The sequence below is a fragment of the Morchella importuna genome (genome assembly GCF_003444635.1).
Source record: "Morchella importuna strain M04M26 chromosome Unknown Morimp01GS016, whole genome shotgun sequence".
Lineage (NCBI taxonomy): Eukaryota > Fungi > Ascomycota > Pezizomycetes > Pezizales > Morchellaceae > Morchella > Morchella importuna.
The window spans coordinates 454124-472471 of NW_025763413.1; the positions used below are offsets into that span (position 1 = coordinate 454124).

An 18348-nucleotide genomic window follows, 5' to 3' on the forward strand; every position below is an offset into this window, starting at 1 on the left:
AGTCACGATGGGTTATCTTGAAATCGGCGCCTAGTTGAGATTGAAATCCAAAGAAAACCAATCAGAGGGTCGAGACTCAAATTGCCTTCCCGAGACAAAATGATCAATGGCAATCTTCAAATCAGCATGCTATAATATTTAAACCGTGCTCCGTGACTGTTGCAGTCTATAGTAACATACATGCAGCTTTAAATTATTTATTCATTTGTACATTGTCCCGGCAAGCTCCGTTGACTCACGATGTTTCAAGCTCCATTGACTTAACATGGTAATTAGCTATACGTACCTACATACATGTACATAGGATTTCCCCCACCTGGGATCACATCATTGTTTTATGTTGAAATAAATCTATAGAGTACGTGGTTTTTACAATGGCCAATTGGTTAATATACTCTAGATCTTCGGTGAAGGAAAGACTTTGAGTACTTCTAAGGTTTGACAGAATTCTGGAAGTTGCCTATCCCTTAAGCTGTCGCGAAAATGCTGACCCCCCCAAAAAAGTAAATTCGGTGTGGCTTTACTAACAGATCCCGTTATCCTCTTATCAAATAATAGATCTCTCATACAAAACTAATTCTTCTGTTATAGGGGGGTCAGCATCGACAGCTTAAGGGATAGGTGGTAGTATTGGCTTTATAAGTTATAATGCACATATAATATATGTTGATAATTACGTACCCACCAAAAAGGTGAGTCTTAGAACAAGTATCATTCTAGAAAGATAAAAATCAAGAGTATGACTCTCAGTTTTGATATTGTTCTATGGTGCACCCGCTCTTAAAGGTAACTGAAAGTTGCGCAAAGTTGATGGCTAATAACTTTTCGACGAGAAGGGTTAAAGAAAATCGGGAAAGACAAAGTCAAGTACTAATAATAAAGTTTAGTTTGTCTTTCCAGATTTTTGATATCTATTCTAGTTATGAAGTTATTAGAGCCCGAAATTTAGTATTTTTGTATGTAAAAAGCGCCAAGACTGAGCAAAGTGGAACAGTATTATACCCATTTGTACCCCCTCAAAAGTGAATTGCGGCAGGAATGCAGCAAAGTGGCTAGGAATAAACCCTCTCATTGGCTTTGGAGTTCACCTAGCAGCCACGATTGTTCCACTTCCAGATACCGCCGTGTCACCTTTAAGAGTGTGCGCACCATACTTGTTTCTTTCTTTAATGAGATACGATGGAGGGGCTTAACATATTCCTTTATATATTGTATCGGGACATCCGCATCCACCGTGAAATATTTGGGTCATAACATATCACTCGGAATAGTGCCTGTGAATGAAACGAACTTTACTTCATTGATTGATTGATAGTTCATTTTATTTTCTAGACCTGAAACCATAGCTATGTAACTTTATAATTTAAAATATTTACTTTGACACTAGTCTGTCGAGCCTTAAGGTCGATGCCGTATGTACTTTAAGATCATGAACACTGTCATGAACATACATAATTTCATTAGAGCACCTTGGTATAGAGAACAAACGGTATCGAATATACTGCGTGATATGCTAACTAGATATATATATAGTAATAGGGGGCCTAAATTAAAAAAGAAAAAGAAAATCAACGTACGTCAGGAGCATATATATCCCCAAAACGAATCCTTTACTCCAGCTATAACTCCGCCACCTCAATACGACCGCCTTCCACCCTTCCCTCCCTTCTTCTTCTTCTTCTTCCTTCCCAAACATGGGAACCACATTTCCTTTACGCTCTTCCATATAACCCCAGTCTCTAAGGTATCCGTGCTCTTACCTACCATATATAGTATTAATATCATCAACGCCACGAAAATTCCACTCGCAGCCCAAAAATGTGCTTGTGTGTAGTCGTCCATATCTTTCAGCTGCATCGAAAAATATCCCGTGATCAGTGTGAGCGGCAGGAACAGAAATGTGAACTTTGTCAAGAAGATGGCTACACGGGAGAGGCGCTCTACGGCCTGTGATTCCCGCATTGCTAGCAGATTGAACGTCATGGATATCAACTCCGTCTTCTCGGCAAGACAGTCCTCGATTTCACCGAGAGCATAAAGCTTCACGCGGTCCCGAAGACGCTCAAACTTTGCGATGGCAGTCGGAGAGAGGGGCACGCCGAGGATATTGGGGTCGCCAAGAGTCGGGGCCGGGTCATGAGGGTCGGGAGGAGTGGGAGGAGGTTGTAGTTGACTGCTTGAGCGGTTGGACAGAGAATTTTCTTGTCGGTAGAGAACATTGTCAATTATTATCTTCTTGGTTTCATACATCCGTTTCAGCGTTGCAAGTTGGCGGGCAAGACGATGGAGACGAGAGATATGGGAAAGCTTGGGATTGCGTTGCATCTCTTGCCGGAGATTGCTCATGTGGATGCTGTAAGGGTAACCTCGGCCAACTACAAGACCAAGAGAGGAGTACCAGTCGTCGAAAAGGTAGTAGAATAGTAAACTCGGTGCGCTATCAACCTATTTATCAACCTTGTTAGCGGACGGGTATAGGGTACAAAGGACCTTACGACATACATCCTCCCTCTTATCACCTTTGGTATGGATACGTCTGAACGGCATCTCCTCCAATCCTGAATTCAGGTCGTAAGAGTTCTTCGCTTCATCCTGAGCCTTGGGTGATTGAGATAATGATCGGAACACAGTAAACATGTTTTTCCGTATCAACTTCATCTGGTCTACTGAGACCTTTCCAGTTGGCTCGTGTAGTGCTATAACGGTACCTAAAGATAGTCACGTGTTAACCAAACTATTATTATCACCAAAAGTGTTCTGTGGGTATGAAAGTAACGAACCATCATCACAGAGAACTAGCCAGCTCCAGAGCCGTTTTCCTTGTGGGTAGTTCTCGCCCTTGTCCATGGAAGCTTTCCCGTCTTTGTCGCCGGACCACTCCCACTCATCTTCGTAGTCTGTGTCCTCCCCGTTCTCGGCACTGGAAACTTCATCTTCCTCAGGGATCTGATGAAGAAGGTTGAAGCCGATACACATAACTAAAGTGAAAATCAGCACAAACTCCTAAAGGAATGAACAGCGCAATATAATTTACATCTACCGCCCCACTCCACAGCATGCCAGTGCCACACACTACTGACAAGATCCATATATCCCTGCCCCGCTCGCCCTGGAGGCACATTTCCTCCAGCCAAACGGGTAGCTTCATTGGTATCTTGAGCTGCATTCTCGACATCTCGACCTCTATGCAAACTATTTCGGAGCCTCTCCAGCATTTGCTGTTGGTGCTGAACCGGCTTCTTCTGAACAGTCTCAACACGTTGTGGAGATGCCATCAAGGCGCTAGTATGCCGCGACGAAAGTCCATAGTGTTGCGCGATAGCCCTAACAAGTGGCTGCTGTGTGTGTGGGGAGAAGATGTTTCTACAGATATGATTAGCTCGTCCCCAATTATTACGGTTTGAGTATAGGTTGTAGGATAGCCAGTACTAACATCCATCGAGTTCGTAGCTCTCGTGGTCTCTACAAACATTCGCAGCAATGTCAACACTTTTTCAACATCAATACAGCTGTTACTTTAGAGTAGTCCAAATACCTCTTTTCCTAACAAGCCCTTAACTGCCTCCACCGTAGCCGGCGAATCATCAAGATCAAGTGTACACCACGCGGCACCCCCCTCTTCTGCTGCACCTCCAAAATCGATAATGAAGTTGCGGGTCGCCTCATTCATGACAGCCGCCTTACACTCTTCGTAGACCCCATCAGTGTCGAGATCTCGGAACTTGCTGCATAACGTCGGGAAAGAGTCGTAGTATTGGTGCGTTGGTTGTGAGTTGCTAGGCCTATTCGCGGGCCTTGGGCTGGGAGCAAGGTTCGAGAGCTGTATTCCAGCGCTGTGAGCGGCGGTACCAGCCATCATAGCGGTTTTCGAAGGTTTTCAAGAGCAGCTAGGAGCATGGATATTGAATTCTTCTAGAGGTGAGACTATTGTAGGTTCTTATGTACTGTAGGTACCATACATGGGAGCTGAGGAAAAGCATTTGTCGCTTACGTGTGAAACATAGGTAGGCATGGCCTGTGACATCCTCTTCTGCTGCCTTCACCTCAGAGATAGAATTAAGAAAAATAATTGGTCAGTTTTAACACGCGGCTGCGCTTTTAGAAGTAAATTTCCCCCCCCGGCTGTGTATTTCTATGTAGCTGCCTGGGTGTTTCAGAAACACTTGACAACTTAACGTTACAGAACGGCTAGCCCGTGCTGCACGACAAATCTGGTTCATTGAGAGAGCGGATGTCTGCAATCCTGACTGCCTTGCGGGGAAGCTGAGGCTGGGTAGTAGAAATGCCAAAGAAGCATTTAATATATACTGATTTTGCTTCAATCGAGACAAGATAATCACTTTAAAAGCTACATGTTATATGTAGGCACAAGAGCGCTACGATAACTCTAATTCACATCGCGATTGATTTATTTTTACCCCTGGCACTGGTGAAAACCTCTAGGATCCGCGATCTGCATATTTGATGATACACAAGCTATGCCCCTAGAAGATAAAACCTAACCCTGATGATAATCCACATTCATATATGGCTTGGCATATTTGTATCAACTCCAACGCCTTGCGGTATGGCTAGCACACGGGAGCTCGATAACGTCAATAACTCAACTACATGTATTGCAGCCCCTTGATTTCACTTTTGTTGACCTTAAGCTTACCACCAACATTCATACTTCCACTCATATTCCCCTCCTTTACTAGTAGTACAAGACTACTGCCCCCCTTCAAGCTTCTCTCCTCTACTTGTTACTCGACCGCCGCTACTTTCTTTCAGACCCTCAGACCCTCCAGGTAGCACCATAGCCCTATGTATATATAACTACGTACAGTCTCACCACAAAATCCGAGCCTCGGAGCATATGTCTCAGCTCTCAGGTACCAATTTGCGAATTAATATGCAGGGATAAGCTTCTTGCGTGTGTTCTATGTCGATAATCGATAAACCGATAGCGTCATTAGGTGGGGTGGAAGGAAAGCCTAAATCATTATAGCGCTTATGGTATATCCTCAGAGCTATTAATACTGGGAGTGAATATCTATTATTTCTAATCCAGCAAATACCAAGTGATACCCAGCAGCGAGTAGACAAACCAAATAGAGTAAACGACTTCTCTAAGCCAGAATCGGTTCGACATTAGCAGCAGCACCAATATCGCGCAGGGACAGACTGCAGGTGAATTGCGCAAGCTTTTACCTAGTAATCGAAGATCGATTAGGAGCTAGAAATTAATCTACTTCATTAGAGCGTGAGATAGATATTGAGAGTCCCAAACCGTTACCATGTCGTAACTTAATAAGGTTGGATCCCATAAAACTTTATAAGGACTGTAGAGCAATAATCTTCGTTGTTTATTCATATCATCATCATCCTCTACACATAACTACCCCGTACCAAGCACGAACATATTGCGGGAAAACAAAAAACCTTCAACCTAAACCGAGCCCAATAAAACAAACACAGAAGAAGGCAAAAATCAACATTGACTGGACCTGAAGAAAATGATATGAAAGTATCTCAAAATCATAAAATCACATCCCATTGGATCCAGAATTGGCCTTCAGGAAAAAGGGAAAAAATATGTCTCACACAAGATTACCATCTTTTTTTGTTTATTTGATTGTTAAAAAAGATTTGACAAGAACACTAAGGCTGGCTGGCAGACGGAAAAGGGGGGGTAGGGGAATGGCGGAATAGGGAATGGTGGCAGTCTAGCGAGGTCCCCTCAACTTGGTGCTGAGCCACTCCAATCCTTCGTAGAGACCGTCTCCGGAAGTGGCACAGGTGGATTGGATGTACTGAAAGTGGTTCCATTAGCTCAAATAAAACTCGATAAGGAAATATTAAATAGGGAACATACCCATTCCCTCTGCCTCAGACTGTGCAGACCAAGCTTGTCGGTAATCTCGGCAGCGTTCATCGCATTCTGTTCACAACGGGTCAATTAAGAACTTTTCATAGCCAGGGCGAGAAACAAAAAACTCACAGGCAAATCCTGTTTGTTGGCAAAGACCAAGAGCAAAGCCTCCCGGAGCTCATCCTCGTTCAGCATTCTCTGCAGCTCCTCACGGGCCTCGGTGACACGCTCTCTGTCGTTGGAATCGACAACGAAAATAATACCCTGGGTATTCTGGAAGTAATGGCGCCAGAGAGGACGGATCTTGTCCTGACCACCGACATCCCACACGGTGAATGAAATGTTCTTATATTCGACAGTCTCGACGTTGAAACCTGTGGCGGGCGCGAGATTTAGCATACATTTCCTGAGAGCCTATCACCGAGCTTGCGCCACGATGGGGCCAGACCGAAATCGGACACTTGGGGGAGGAGAATATCTTACCAATGGTCGGGATGGTGGTGACAATCTCTCCCAACTTCAACTTATAAAGGATGGTAGTTTTACCAGCAGCATCCTAGAAATTTTCCAAAAATTAAGAATCAGCCTCGGACATCCCTGTAACCACATCCGCGGCATCCCTTCAAACGTGCATATTGCTGCCAAAAGCTTTGTGCATCCAGTGTCCTATTACGCGGGAGCACCGGCAAAGGGCTGACAGCGTACAGCTACGATAAGGCGAACGGACGAAGGAAGACTAGGAAATGGAACCTACCAATCCAACCATCAAAATACGCATTTCCTTCTTGCCGAAGAGGCCAGAAAGAAGCTTTGATATTGAGAGACCCATTGTAGATTTGGTTTTGATTAATCTTCTTTAAAAAAAGGTCCGTTATTTCGTGACGAAGATAAGAGGAAAAGCTTCTGTAGGGTGAGGTGGAAGGTGTTAGCGTTAAATGCTTGGTGCTGTTGGCACGTGGCTACAAAGAGCAGAACAATCCGGAATAGTGCGTGCGGGGAGGATCAAGACAGCAAAGAAATACTCTCGAGGCCTTCAAGCTGAGGAAAAGCGAAAGCAAGATTTCAAGCAGCCGACCCAAAAAAGTGAGGTGACATGTCGTGTTAAACCCGGAAGGATAAGGGGTGCGACAGCAACGAAATTGTACAGGAGGGGTAGAAACAGCAGTTTAAAGAGATTACCACACTAGCAGCGCATGGTGTTTTTCTATAGCAATGGGGGATATGGCGGAACTTACAGGTGATGATGAATACGACAGATATCGTGTGTTGAGAAACAGACGTTGAACGTTGCTCCAGGTGTCGTGATGGGTGGGTAGAAGAAGCGGTGATGGCCTTTGCAAAGTTGATGAGAGGTTGGTTGGAAAAGCGCAAAGGAAAGGGGCGTCGACGGGTTTTTGGGACTGGGGGAGGCTAATTAGCTTGCTTTTGCCGCGTAGGTTGGCTTGATCAGGATAAGGATACCAGGTTATTTTCGATTGGCTTCTGTTTTTACAACGCAAGAGGAATTTATTGAATTTTTTTAATGTGAAGTCGGTGAGATAATGATGCAGGAGAAGATGATTGAAGTAGACCCCCGGGGACCTGCGTTTTATGGCTTAGATACGAAAAGGACACTTCACTACGTTGAATGGCTATTGCTCATCGATTCAATGAGGGAAGGGCCAAGTATCGATGTATCACCAGTGCTAGTTGCCTGCTGCGCCACAAATACCCGATCTAGGGCAATTAGCTGCCATTCACTCTTATCGAAGATGACAGCATGGCATTAGCCACGTCAAAGCTTGTGGCCTTGACCCAATGGCGGACTGCGTTTATCCCCTTGTAGGTACTCTACTTCATTGACTCCAATATGCGTACAACTCTAAGCTGTTTAGTAACTCGGATGAACTGGTTGTTAAGTGTCTCTTTCAGTTGTTTGAGACATTCACCGTGACATTTCATTTCTAGCTTGCTTTATGGCATGCCCGTTGATAACCCTGGATTTCCGCGGTACCTGAGTTCAACTGGCAGTGCCTACATGTATGCATAGATCAAGTCTCTACCTCGGCTCAGGACTACATGTATCTGTAAACAATCATCCAGCTGCCTCATATCTTCATTTACCTACTCTCAGAGCTTAAGCCACGCTTTCGAGAGCTGTAGACCCTATATCTCATTTCTAGCCACACTCGGCGAAATATGGCAATGAGCTCCCGAGAGCTTAGCATGAGCTGAAGGGGTCCACATCCTGGTCTTGGCCCAATATATGACTCGATAAACAATCTACATGTAGCTTGGGGTCGTCGCCAATATGTTTCGGCCACATATCCGTTTGACTTCAAAGAGTCATGAGTATTTGTATTTACAATACGAGTAGACTCATAACGAGGGATTGGAGATCTGTCCTGGAGACTAAACACCCACTTGACAGATATACTCAATGATCTCTTCATCACACTTCGGGAAACATATATGACAACCACATAACCATAGCTATTCGGCGCACAGCTATAGGTAGCCGGGAAAATTGGGAAACAGTCCCACGACATCGATTATCAATTGTCGAGGGTATCATTGTTAATTGTTAATAATAATAATAATAATAATAACAAGAAACCGGCCTTACAAGAAAATAGCTTCCAACATGTGTACTACATGTACTTCCCTCTGTCCATGCCAATGGAACAAGCCCATCGCCTAAACTTCTGCATTTCTGTGCAGGATCCGCTCTCTTCTCTGTTCAAACTCCCTTCCTCCCACTGCTTCACCTTCATCGCCCGTAGTATCACTCCTTTCCAGCGTCCCCGGACCTGGCCCCTCTCCTCTGTCCTTAGTGGCCGGCGTCGTATTATGAACCCAAAAACTCCAATTCCTCCCTATCCCCGCCGCAGCCCTCCTAGTTGAATGTAAAAGGCCTGTATTTTCATTCGGCTCACCATCCTCCTCCTCCTCCTCCCCACTATTCCGGCGCCAAATACGCCGCCATAATGAGCCCAGCGAGGCGTGGTATCTCACGACTACGAAGATAATCCCCACCAGCAAAAGTGTTGAAAATACGCTTACGACTGCAGTTAGCGCCGTTACGGTACTGACATTACAGCCCAAAGGTTTCGTGCGCAGCTCGAAACGCTCGGAAGACATTGGGCAGACTTTCGGGTCTCCGAGTGGGGTGAACAATCCCGAAAATACCGGAACACAGGCTTGACTCTGGACCCTTTTGTCAGGCTTTGAACCGTATAGCAAGTATACTATAACCACAAGGGAGGAGGCAGTTGGTTACAGTCGGGCACCATCCACACGGCATGTGAGTTTTTAGACACTCCCCACAAGAGTTTCGTCGCCAGCAGTGTTGGAAGAGTCTTTCGGGGTCGTAGTCAGATAGCACACCAGCTGTTGATATGCGAGCGCCGCGATGTGTTAGCTGATCTAGAAGGACCGTGTTTTCCTTACAAGTAAGTGCATACCCGAACCAGAGCTAACATTGGCCCGTGCATGGCCAAGATCTTCAAGTGGGCTTTCTATCATGTCGAAGTTCACCATATTGTATGTAGAGTGCAATAAGTTCTTAATCAATTTCGAACCTGGAATATGGAATGCCGTTGTATTTATGCGATCGACCTGGGTCTTAAGCTTGCAATGTCAGACAAGACACGTCCCTAGCTCAGACCGGGGGGGGGGGGGTACGTACCACAGGGTATAATAAAATAGAAGTTATGTATTCCAGTCAGGACCCAACCACGCCGAGACAATTGTTTCCACTGGGACGCGCACAAAACATCCAAAGGTTAGAGTGTAAAAACCCGGGCTAGGTTACAATTCGCGGGGTTTCCGCCAATCCGTACTTACATACATATACCTTCACGACAAGTCCCTGCATCCGAGGAGTTACGGGGAAATGTTATTCCACCCCCGAAAGCGCCAATAGCCCGTTTTTTGAGAAAGAGCGCAGTCAAGGAATTATCTGCTCATGGGCCATCAGTTGCAGCTTTGATAGGTGGTTGGACTGCAGTATGTACTGTCTCGGCTTTAAAACGGCATAACAGAGCCTATATATTGGCATGATCTAATAGGTAGGTTAATCGAGACATCAAAGCCCTATCAATTCCAGGGCCGGCCCTGATAGATTTCATTTCATGACATAGTTTTCTTAAGTGACACGAAGTTATGAGCATATCACATCATAGATTGCTCAAGGGCACTTTCTCCCTCTCTTTCGAAATGGTTGTTACATGAGGTCTCGTGCCCACTCCTTGGAAAAGCTTGAAAGAAAAATCCGGTGACCACCCATTCATAATAAGCATGGAATAGAAACGAGACAATCATAAGGACGTCATGTGACGAGTTTGACAATATTTAATTTTGCTGTTGTCTTTTTCAATACAAAATAACCAAAGCATTGCACTTACTGTATTCAAGAGAGCCAATGGTCGCATTTTCGGGAATTTGGCCTGGCTTTGCCGAAACACTAAGCGGAGTGCTTAAAGGACGAGTGAGACCTTATGACTATTATTATCAATCGATTATATGTATATTCAGCCGAATAAAATCATAGCACTCTACATATATCAAAAGATAATATTCGTCTTCTTGAACAGAAATATCGATATCTTAATCATTGAATTGAATACCGCCAGGAGTTACTAAATGCTCTACAAAACTGCCCACAAACGTGATGCAATTAATGAATTAAACAAAAAAAAAAAAAAAAAGCCCCATAAACGTGGCCGTCGTTATTGTTGAAAAAACAGACCTTACGCCTTCCACCAACAGAGAACAGAGAACAGAAAGATATAGGAAATATCGTAAAGAAAATGCCAAAAAGAAAACTTAAAGCCAAAAGATGAGAAAAAAGAAGAACGATTACCAGAAAGGCATTCACCCGTCCCGTTTTTAAAAAGTCGAAGAAAGAAACCCCCGTTGTTGAAACACCATTTTAAACCATGACCAAAAAAAGAAAGGAAAGAAAAGACGTTAAGAAATGGTTCGTTTTACTTCAAAAAGACGTAATGGAAGATCAACTTTGCTGCCTGCGGCTCCCAAAGTACCCAGATCCTCTTTCTTCTTTGAATGAAGGAGAGGAGTGGGGTGTTATACCTACTCCATTGCCCATCTCTTTTCTCTGATACCAATCTCCCCAACCCTGGTACCCTCTTTCTCAGCTTTCCAATCCCAGTACTCGCCCAACCTGATCTCAGCATATCCTTTATAGTCGAAGTGAATTTGACTGATCTCAGCCTGGATGAGTGCCCAGATACCCCAGTAAAATCCTGGAACACCTCTGAACAGATCTACCTCGGCCATGAGGCTCTCAATTTCAGCTTCCAGAGTCGCGCTGTGAAAGCAGTTACGGTGCTGATGAAAGCTCTGAAGATAATGCTGGATGAACTCGCGACGAGTAGAGCGAGTTGGAATGAGATTGTAATCGCAATCAAAACCGCCCCATTCAGCGAAGTGGTTGGCGATGTCGAAAGCACGCTCACAGGGAGTGGAGTATCTATTACTTGTTAACAACTCATAGCCCTTAATGGATCATTAAAAGTGAGAACCTACTCGTAATCGATAAAATGAACCTTCGTATTCCCGCTCGCAGATGTAACGCCATCATCCTCGGGCAATATGATGACATTTCCGTTTAGCAAATCGCAATGTCCAACCACGGCTCCCATTCCACCATCCTGTCCCTTGATGTTGAATCCGCCTTCATCCTCTCCCAATTGCAGTAAATCCAGCTCGTTTTGGAGCAGCTCCTTCCTCTCCTTCTGGGACTTGCTCGCCTCTGGCAATGCGCTAATCCATTTCTGCAACACATTCCAGAGAGTCACGTCTGGCTCAGATGAAGAAGCTGAGCTCGACGAGGCCGGAGATGACGGCGGGGTGGTGCTAGTCGGAAGAGTGCCGTGCCATTCACCCAGTCGTGCGGCGACAGCCTTCCAAATGCTGGGCTGGGACATCTCCGGGACCGTGCAAACTCTGCCGGCAACGAATTTGTAGAGTAGACCATTTTCGAAGCGTGCAAGGAGTGCTGGCGCCAGATTGTGTCGGGAGAGGAGAAGGTGGGATGCGCATTCGCCTGTTCTCTGTTAATTGATATCCTTGCGAAATGAAAACCGTCTTCTTGAGATAGCTAAAGCTAGATATATACGGAAGCTTACGTTCACGATCAATCAGGATGCTGGTGTCTCTCCCATATGCGCGCAAGAGGACCGACTCCTCGTCTGCAAGCTCCTTCGCTTCGGCTGGGGACACACCCTCTGGAGGATTGTGGACACATTTGAGAAGCTATTCACCAGGGTATTTCAGTTAGTATAAGTCGGAAATTCAGAGCCAAAATAAATGACAATTGGATATCAAGAGTTCTGATTGCTCAATTATTCAGATCGATCTGCTGTTGTAGGGATCATGAACTTTCACATGCAAATCGCACTAACGCAGGAGATGCAGGGAAACCCGTTGAGTTCGCCTCAAAAAAGCAAATTACAATACCCAACAAAAACACAGAATAGGCTTCAACATACAGTGTTAGTGATTCCATCTGTGAATCTCACGAGAGTGATGCCCCTTCCTCCGTTGGCGGGGTCCCACTGGGGCAGTAAAGTATACACCAGTTGTTTTGCTGAATCATCTGAATTTGCTGGGCTATAGGATAGCGGAAGTACTGGAAGCTCCTCCATTTTCGCCAGAGCTTGTAGAGTTGGTTTGGATGAAGACATTTCGACTGGATAATTTGTTATGGATTTGGTTGAGACACCAAGCGTAGTTGACGACAAGAGGAGATAGCAAGTGAAAGACAACGGGAACGTTCACAGAAGCAAGCTCACTGAAATGGGCTACAGGTGGACGGGTAACAGAAACAGGATTGAGTGCAAGTTTTAGAAAAGCGAATTTCACTATTGCTTAACTGAACCCAAATTTCAGGATGAAAGTGACGATGATACTGTAGATGGGTAGGCGTGGTGTAGATGTAAGAGAAAGGGAGAAGGAGAGAATGGTAAGATGATATAGAGTAGAAAAGGCTCAGGGTCTCGTGCCCCGATCTAACACACTCCAAGTTTTTGATTCTTGAGTCGTCCCCCGGACGCCCCTGTCCGATCCGATCATATCATCTGGACATATTAATGGATAATTTCCTTCATGGTGGTGGGGAGGGATTCATGTATGTATTGGGGGGGGGTGGGTGGTCATTGATACCATGTCACCTATGTGTCCGGTTCATTCGGGCATCCCTTGGGTGGGTTTGCGTGGCCATTGCATTTGGATGGGATGATGTTCTGCTGTACCCCTGAGTTACTTGACAAGAGGTTCAAAATTCTAATCCGTCCTGTATATTACCTACATGTATGTACTAGTGGGTACTCTAGAGCACCACCATGGTACCAGCGGCCAACTCTGGCTACTACTCAATGCGGTCCCATGGTTGATTGCTTGTTTTGTAGCCATGGTCCGTGGGAATTGCCGCTGGCGGGGTTTATTAGAGTAGGGTTTTTCACTCTGAAGGCCTCGGGAGGGAAGGAAGCGAATTACAAAAAAAGGTGGGGCTCTACAGCCGCGCCTATAAGAACTATCCATATCATCACCTTACACATGTCAATGGATAGTAAACTTGATATATTACGTCGCTCAGCTCGATTCCTACTGCGCATTTTATCAGCAACACCATGGTTCCTGATGTTACACTTTGTTTGTTCCTCCTCAACCACTTAAAAGTGTTTAGCGACACAACTGCTCGCGTGATTGAAACATTAAGGTGAATTGAGACGAGAGAAAATTGCAAAGAAGCCTGGGTATGATTGTGATATATATCATGCGCACTATACAGGGGCAGGTTACCCAATTACAAGCTGGCTACCCATTCGACATATAAACGAGAAGGGCATAAGAAACCGCATTTATGCATCTCTACATATTCGATCACAGTCCAAAATGTGGCTTTGAATCAAGCAGGCATTTTGTCCGAATCGCCTAAAGGCAAGGCATAAACCACGGTTGTATGGACTCAAGTGCCAACTGTAGGTAGAGATACGTACGTAGTAAGTATATGTTACAATCTTCATTGCAGTTGAAAACTTCCTAGCTCAAATTAAGCGCATTTACAGCTACACCTCGCTACAAGAAACCTCGATATAAGAAAACCTTGTTATAAGAAACAGCGTATAAGGTACACGCTAACAGCACTACACCAAAATCTTACTTGCTATAAGAAATATTGGCGGAAATTTTGCTATAAGAAACAAAATCCGCCGCCACCTTGGCGTTTCTTATATCGAGGTGTCGCTGTATACACTGTTCCCTCTATGTCGTCATTAAGACTAATCTATCACCAGTTGTAGGCATTACTTCTAGAAGCTCAGGAGAATAGTCTTTGGATCAGTGGTACATCGTGAATCTACTCTACTGCAGATAACATAGATACTATATCTCCTAAAGGTTATGGATCCATAGACCATTGTTACCAGTCATTAACGTGACGTATTTGGCCTAATCACAACCAAATTTGTATGTCAATAGAGCGTATTTACTAAGTGTCATTTTTGACGATTGACACTTCGAAATTGACGGTTGCGAGAGATAAAATTGATACTTTCCCTTCATGGGGATATGAAATATGCAAGCCGCAAGAACAGTATGATAACTACTATGGTATCCCCTAAGTGTATTTGGTATACTTTTAATGTATCTCACCGCCTGGCAAGCAACCCCACCCAAAAATGACATTTGTGGATGCTGCTTTGGAGAGTGACGAAGTGTCAATTTTCAGAATTGACGGTTAGTAAATACGCTCTAATGACCCGTTTCCTGCTCTCGCACTGTACTAGGTTAAAAACGTACTAATATCTACATATAAGTCATGAATCACTCTTAAAAGTGGTAACTCCGGGCCAACCACTAGCGGATTTATAAAACGATATCTCTTGAACTATTAGCACTCTACTTACTTTAGGTAGCAAAGCATTCTGTACCGATTCTTGCTTTCAGACCGCCCACCAATGGCCTCCTGGATCCTGGATAGGATAGGGTGCATCTCGCCGAGAAGCGGAAGTGGTTGTTGGGGGCATGCATATGTCACCGCATATAGATACGCTCATGCTGTTGCTGTAGCAACAGATGTCAAGTCGATGAGCACATGTGATCGTCGAACTCCAAATTGTTTACCTCAACACAGAAACTATTCACGGGGAAAAAATAAAACCCTAAAACATTCCTCAGTGGCGATCATCGAACTTTCAATTCCTTCTTTTGCGGCAACAAGGATGGTCTAAAACCCGAACACCGAAAAAGAGGAATGGATATGCAGAGCTTGATTGGATCGGCAGCGCCTGCATTTCCTTAAAGGGCCTCTTTGACCTTTTCTACTCCACAAAAGGCAATCCAGACGACGAATCTATGATAGTCAGTTTACTTGGTTCCCTCTAATTTAGATATCCTTCGTCCACGCGCGAAACAACAATAAGGCAAGACGCTAGACACGTTAGTGTTTGATTAGTGGGGAACCCCTGAGTTAGCATATCAAGACAGCTAGAGAAAGGCTTTAAGACAACAGAAAAGTCAGCGTTAAAGGTTCAAAACCGTCAATGCTATCGACAACTCAAACTTAAGTTGATGTAAATTTACTGGTTTCGTCTGCTATACGCTAAAACGAACTCGAAAACTAGCAGTCTTCCGTATGTAAGTATTTAGAGCTTCGGGAAACCGCATTATAATCACTAACAGACACAGATCGAAAGGCACCGCAAAATCTCCAACTTCACACGATGGGTTGGTGGAAGAACCTCCAGGACACACTCCATCCTCCTCCGCCTCGTCGCGCACGACCGCCCGGCTTCGTTCCTCCTCCCCCTCCCACAGAAGTGCCTCTGAACCCCATATCCGATCTCGAATCCAGCAAATTATCATGGCCTTCCACGCCGCGCCGCCCCCCATTCGCCGGTCGGCGCACATTCACACGCATCCTCATTTCCATGACGGTCTTTATGTTTCTCGTTATTATATTCTCAGTCGGTGGAGCCTCGCCCTCGAGACCGCCCACGATTCCGTCAGATAACGCAGAAGAATCCTTCACTCCCAATCTTACGCCGCTGCCTCCAAGGCCGGAAACATTTCCGTTCCTCAAAAACTACTATAAGGGCCTGTTCAGCCTTGTAAACAGTGATATGAATGTTCCCGAGTACCCACCGCGCCTTGCGCATGAGCGAGAATTGGTCTTAGGATCATCGCGGCCAGGTGCAGTAACCGGCGGCGGAAAGACCGCCGGAAGTAGAGCGTTTGATCCGTATCCTAAGTACGACCATGACGAGTACCGGCGAACCTGGGAAGGGGAGTACAAAGAGTGCTCCTTCGATGAAGCCGAGAGCTCGGGAGAGACGAGAGGTCGACCAGAGATTAGAGTTTTCGATGGTGCGCCAGAGGGTATGCCTGCGCCGATTTTCGGGTCGCATGGATTATTAGGTATTAATGATGACGTGTGTTACGACCGGTATGGGAGATATGGCACATATGGATATGGATACGAAGACGTCGAGGGCGGTTTGGGAGAGGCCGTGTACGACGGTGGTGATAATGAGACCGATATAGAGACTGGTTGGGGACCCGGTAAAATGCCATTCAAGAGAATCGATTGGAGGGGTGTTGACTGGGGCACGCTTCAAAAGAACTGTTACGAAAAAAATAAAGGCCGGTTCGAAAATGTGGAGACGAAGGATACTTTGTACCCAAGCGAAGATTTTATGGCCGTCAAAGTTATGGAGGGCCGGAAAAATAGTACTCGGAGAGCACGAGGCATGCCCGGCGGTAGCTTTCACAAGAAAAAGAAATATGTTCCGCGGACTGCAGTTCTTGTCCGGACCTGGACCGGCTACCAATACAGCACCGGCGACATTGCATTCCTTCGATCCCTCATCTCTGAGCTATCCATCAACACCGGTGGAGAATATAGCATCCACCTACTCGTTCACTCCAAAGACAACAAGGTACCCATCTGGTCCGACAACGAAGTTTACCGACAGGTTCTCCAAGAAAATGTCCCGGAAGAGTTTTGGGGAATCGCAGAGCTATGGAACGAGGCCATGATGGCATCCATTTATGCCAGAATGGACCCGTGGAAGTACCGAGACCTCCCACTACACGGTGTTTACCGCAGCACCTTCATGCCAGTCCAGTGGTTCGCGCACCGTCACCAGGAATACGAGTTTCTCTGGAACTTGGAAGTCGACGCGCGCTATACGGGCCATTGGTACCAGTTCTTGGAGCAGATATCGTCCTGGGCGAAGCAGCAGCCGCGTAAGCATCTTTGGGAACGTAACGAACGCTTTTATATTCCCGAAGTTCACGGCAGCTATGCCAACTTCTCGGAAACAATTTCCAAGACCATACCCAGGAACTCTAGCATCTGGGGCCCACCGCAAGTCGAGACAGTCACCATTCACCCCGAAGACCCCATCCCACCCTTCGCAACGGCTGAAGAGGACGTAAACGCAGAATGGGGCGTCGGCGAAGACGCCGATCTCCTCACAATGAACCCTATATTCGATCCTGAGGGCACCGACTGGGGTCTCAGTCCCGACACAACCGGCTACGGAACCTATACGGAAGCCTCCTACCGCTATAACCAAGACCCGCGCAAAGACCGCCTCAAAGAGCCATCCCCGCCACCACCGGGCACCCCCACCGGCCCACCCCGTCGCACCGCAATCGTCGCCATTTCCCGTCTCTCCCGGCGGCTCCTCAACCGAATGCACTGGGAGAACGCCGTGCAGGGCCACACCATGTTCTCCGAGATGTGGCCCGCCTCATGCGCCTTCCAGCACGGACTCAAGGCCGTTTTCGTCCCGCACCCCACCTACATCGACCGCCAGTGGCCCACCCAGCACCTCGAGAAGACATTCAACATGGGTGTCTACGGCGGCCAGACCGTGTTCGGCGAGGCGAACCAGTACAACTTTCTCGGCAGTACGTGGTTCTACGTCTCGGGCTTTCCGGCGGTGCTGTGGACGCGGTGGTTGGGCGGGGTGGCGCACAACGATGGCGGAGAGGCGTGGGACCGGGAGCGTGGGAGGATGTGTTTGAAGGGTGTGTTTATGCATCCCATCAAGGGATTGTGATGGGCATGATTCGCATGAGTATCGGCGTCTTTTGATTTTTGAGGGACTTTTTTTATGGTTTCCGCAGATCGGATATATATATATATATATATGGGGTGAATGATACATGTTTGTGGAATAGTTCTCTTTCTTTTCTTCCTAGCATTTTACTTGCATTTTCCCTTTTATTTCGTCTATAGATCTAGATTATATGTAGCATTAGAAGCACCGGCTTAATACGCATAATCGATAGTTACTATCAATCACCGATCCAGCTTCCGGACCGGCCGAGAAAGAAATAGTCGCCGGCCGTTCTCGAGGTGCATCTGCGGATCGGTTTCTGCACATACTCGGGGGAACCCATTGCCATCTCCTGCCAAAATCCCGCAATACGTATTGCAATGGCTTATCACCAGCCAGAACACTCTCGAGCCAACACCA

At 46.0% G+C, this 18348-nt stretch overlaps 6 protein-coding genes across 6 annotated transcripts; 1 reads left to right on the forward strand and 5 right to left on the reverse strand.

Moving 5' to 3' along the window:
• Positions 1–1635: 1635 nt before the first annotated feature.
• On the reverse strand, positions 1636–4012 carry LAJ45_05808 (uncharacterized protein; the record flags this gene model as incomplete). The annotated part of the gene is made up of 7 exons (XM_046115377.1): positions 1636–2445; positions 2503–2708; positions 2781–2978; positions 3035–3363; positions 3434–3462; positions 3536–3820; positions 3992–4012. The coding sequence occupies 7 exons, from the start codon at positions 4010–4012 to the stop codon at positions 1636–1638; spliced, it is 1878 nt and encodes a 625-aa protein (XP_045971426.1).
• Positions 4013–5708: 1696 nt separating this feature from the next.
• LAJ45_05809 (uncharacterized protein) lies at positions 5709–6683 on the reverse strand (the record flags this gene model as incomplete). Its single annotated transcript, XM_046115378.1, has 5 exons — positions 5709–5795; positions 5858–5923; positions 5984–6228; positions 6338–6410; positions 6609–6683. The coding sequence occupies 5 exons, from the start codon at positions 6681–6683 to the stop codon at positions 5709–5711; spliced, it is 546 nt and encodes a 181-aa protein (XP_045971427.1).
• Positions 6684–6700: 17 nt separating this feature from the next.
• Positions 6701–7795, reverse strand: LAJ45_05810 (uncharacterized protein; the record flags this gene model as incomplete). Its single annotated transcript, XM_046115379.1, has 4 exons — positions 6701–6757; positions 7090–7254; positions 7316–7336; positions 7712–7795. The coding sequence occupies 4 exons, from the start codon at positions 7793–7795 to the stop codon at positions 6701–6703; spliced, it is 327 nt and encodes a 108-aa protein (XP_045971428.1).
• Positions 7796–8530: 735 nt separating this feature from the next.
• On the reverse strand, positions 8531–9373 carry LAJ45_05811 (uncharacterized protein; the record flags this gene model as incomplete). Its single annotated transcript, XM_046115380.1, has 3 exons — positions 8531–9040; positions 9114–9223; positions 9298–9373. 3 exons carry the CDS (start codon positions 9371–9373, stop codon positions 8531–8533), a joined length of 696 nt encoding a protein of 231 aa, XP_045971429.1.
• Positions 9374–10927: 1554 nt separating this feature from the next.
• On the reverse strand, positions 10928–12543 carry LAJ45_05812 (uncharacterized protein; the record flags this gene model as incomplete). The annotated part of the gene is made up of 4 exons (XM_046115381.1): positions 10928–11327; positions 11384–11903; positions 11986–12112; positions 12349–12543. The coding sequence occupies 4 exons, from the start codon at positions 12541–12543 to the stop codon at positions 10928–10930; spliced, it is 1242 nt and encodes a 413-aa protein (XP_045971430.1).
• A 2671-nt stretch (positions 12544–15214) lies between these two features.
• Positions 15215–17928, forward strand: LAJ45_05813 (uncharacterized protein; the record flags this gene model as incomplete). The annotated part of the gene is made up of 3 exons (XM_046115382.1): positions 15215–15220; positions 15484–15496; positions 15548–17928. 3 exons carry the CDS (start codon positions 15215–15217, stop codon positions 17926–17928), a joined length of 2400 nt encoding a protein of 799 aa, XP_045971431.1.
• Positions 17929–18348: the final 420 nt, after the last annotated feature.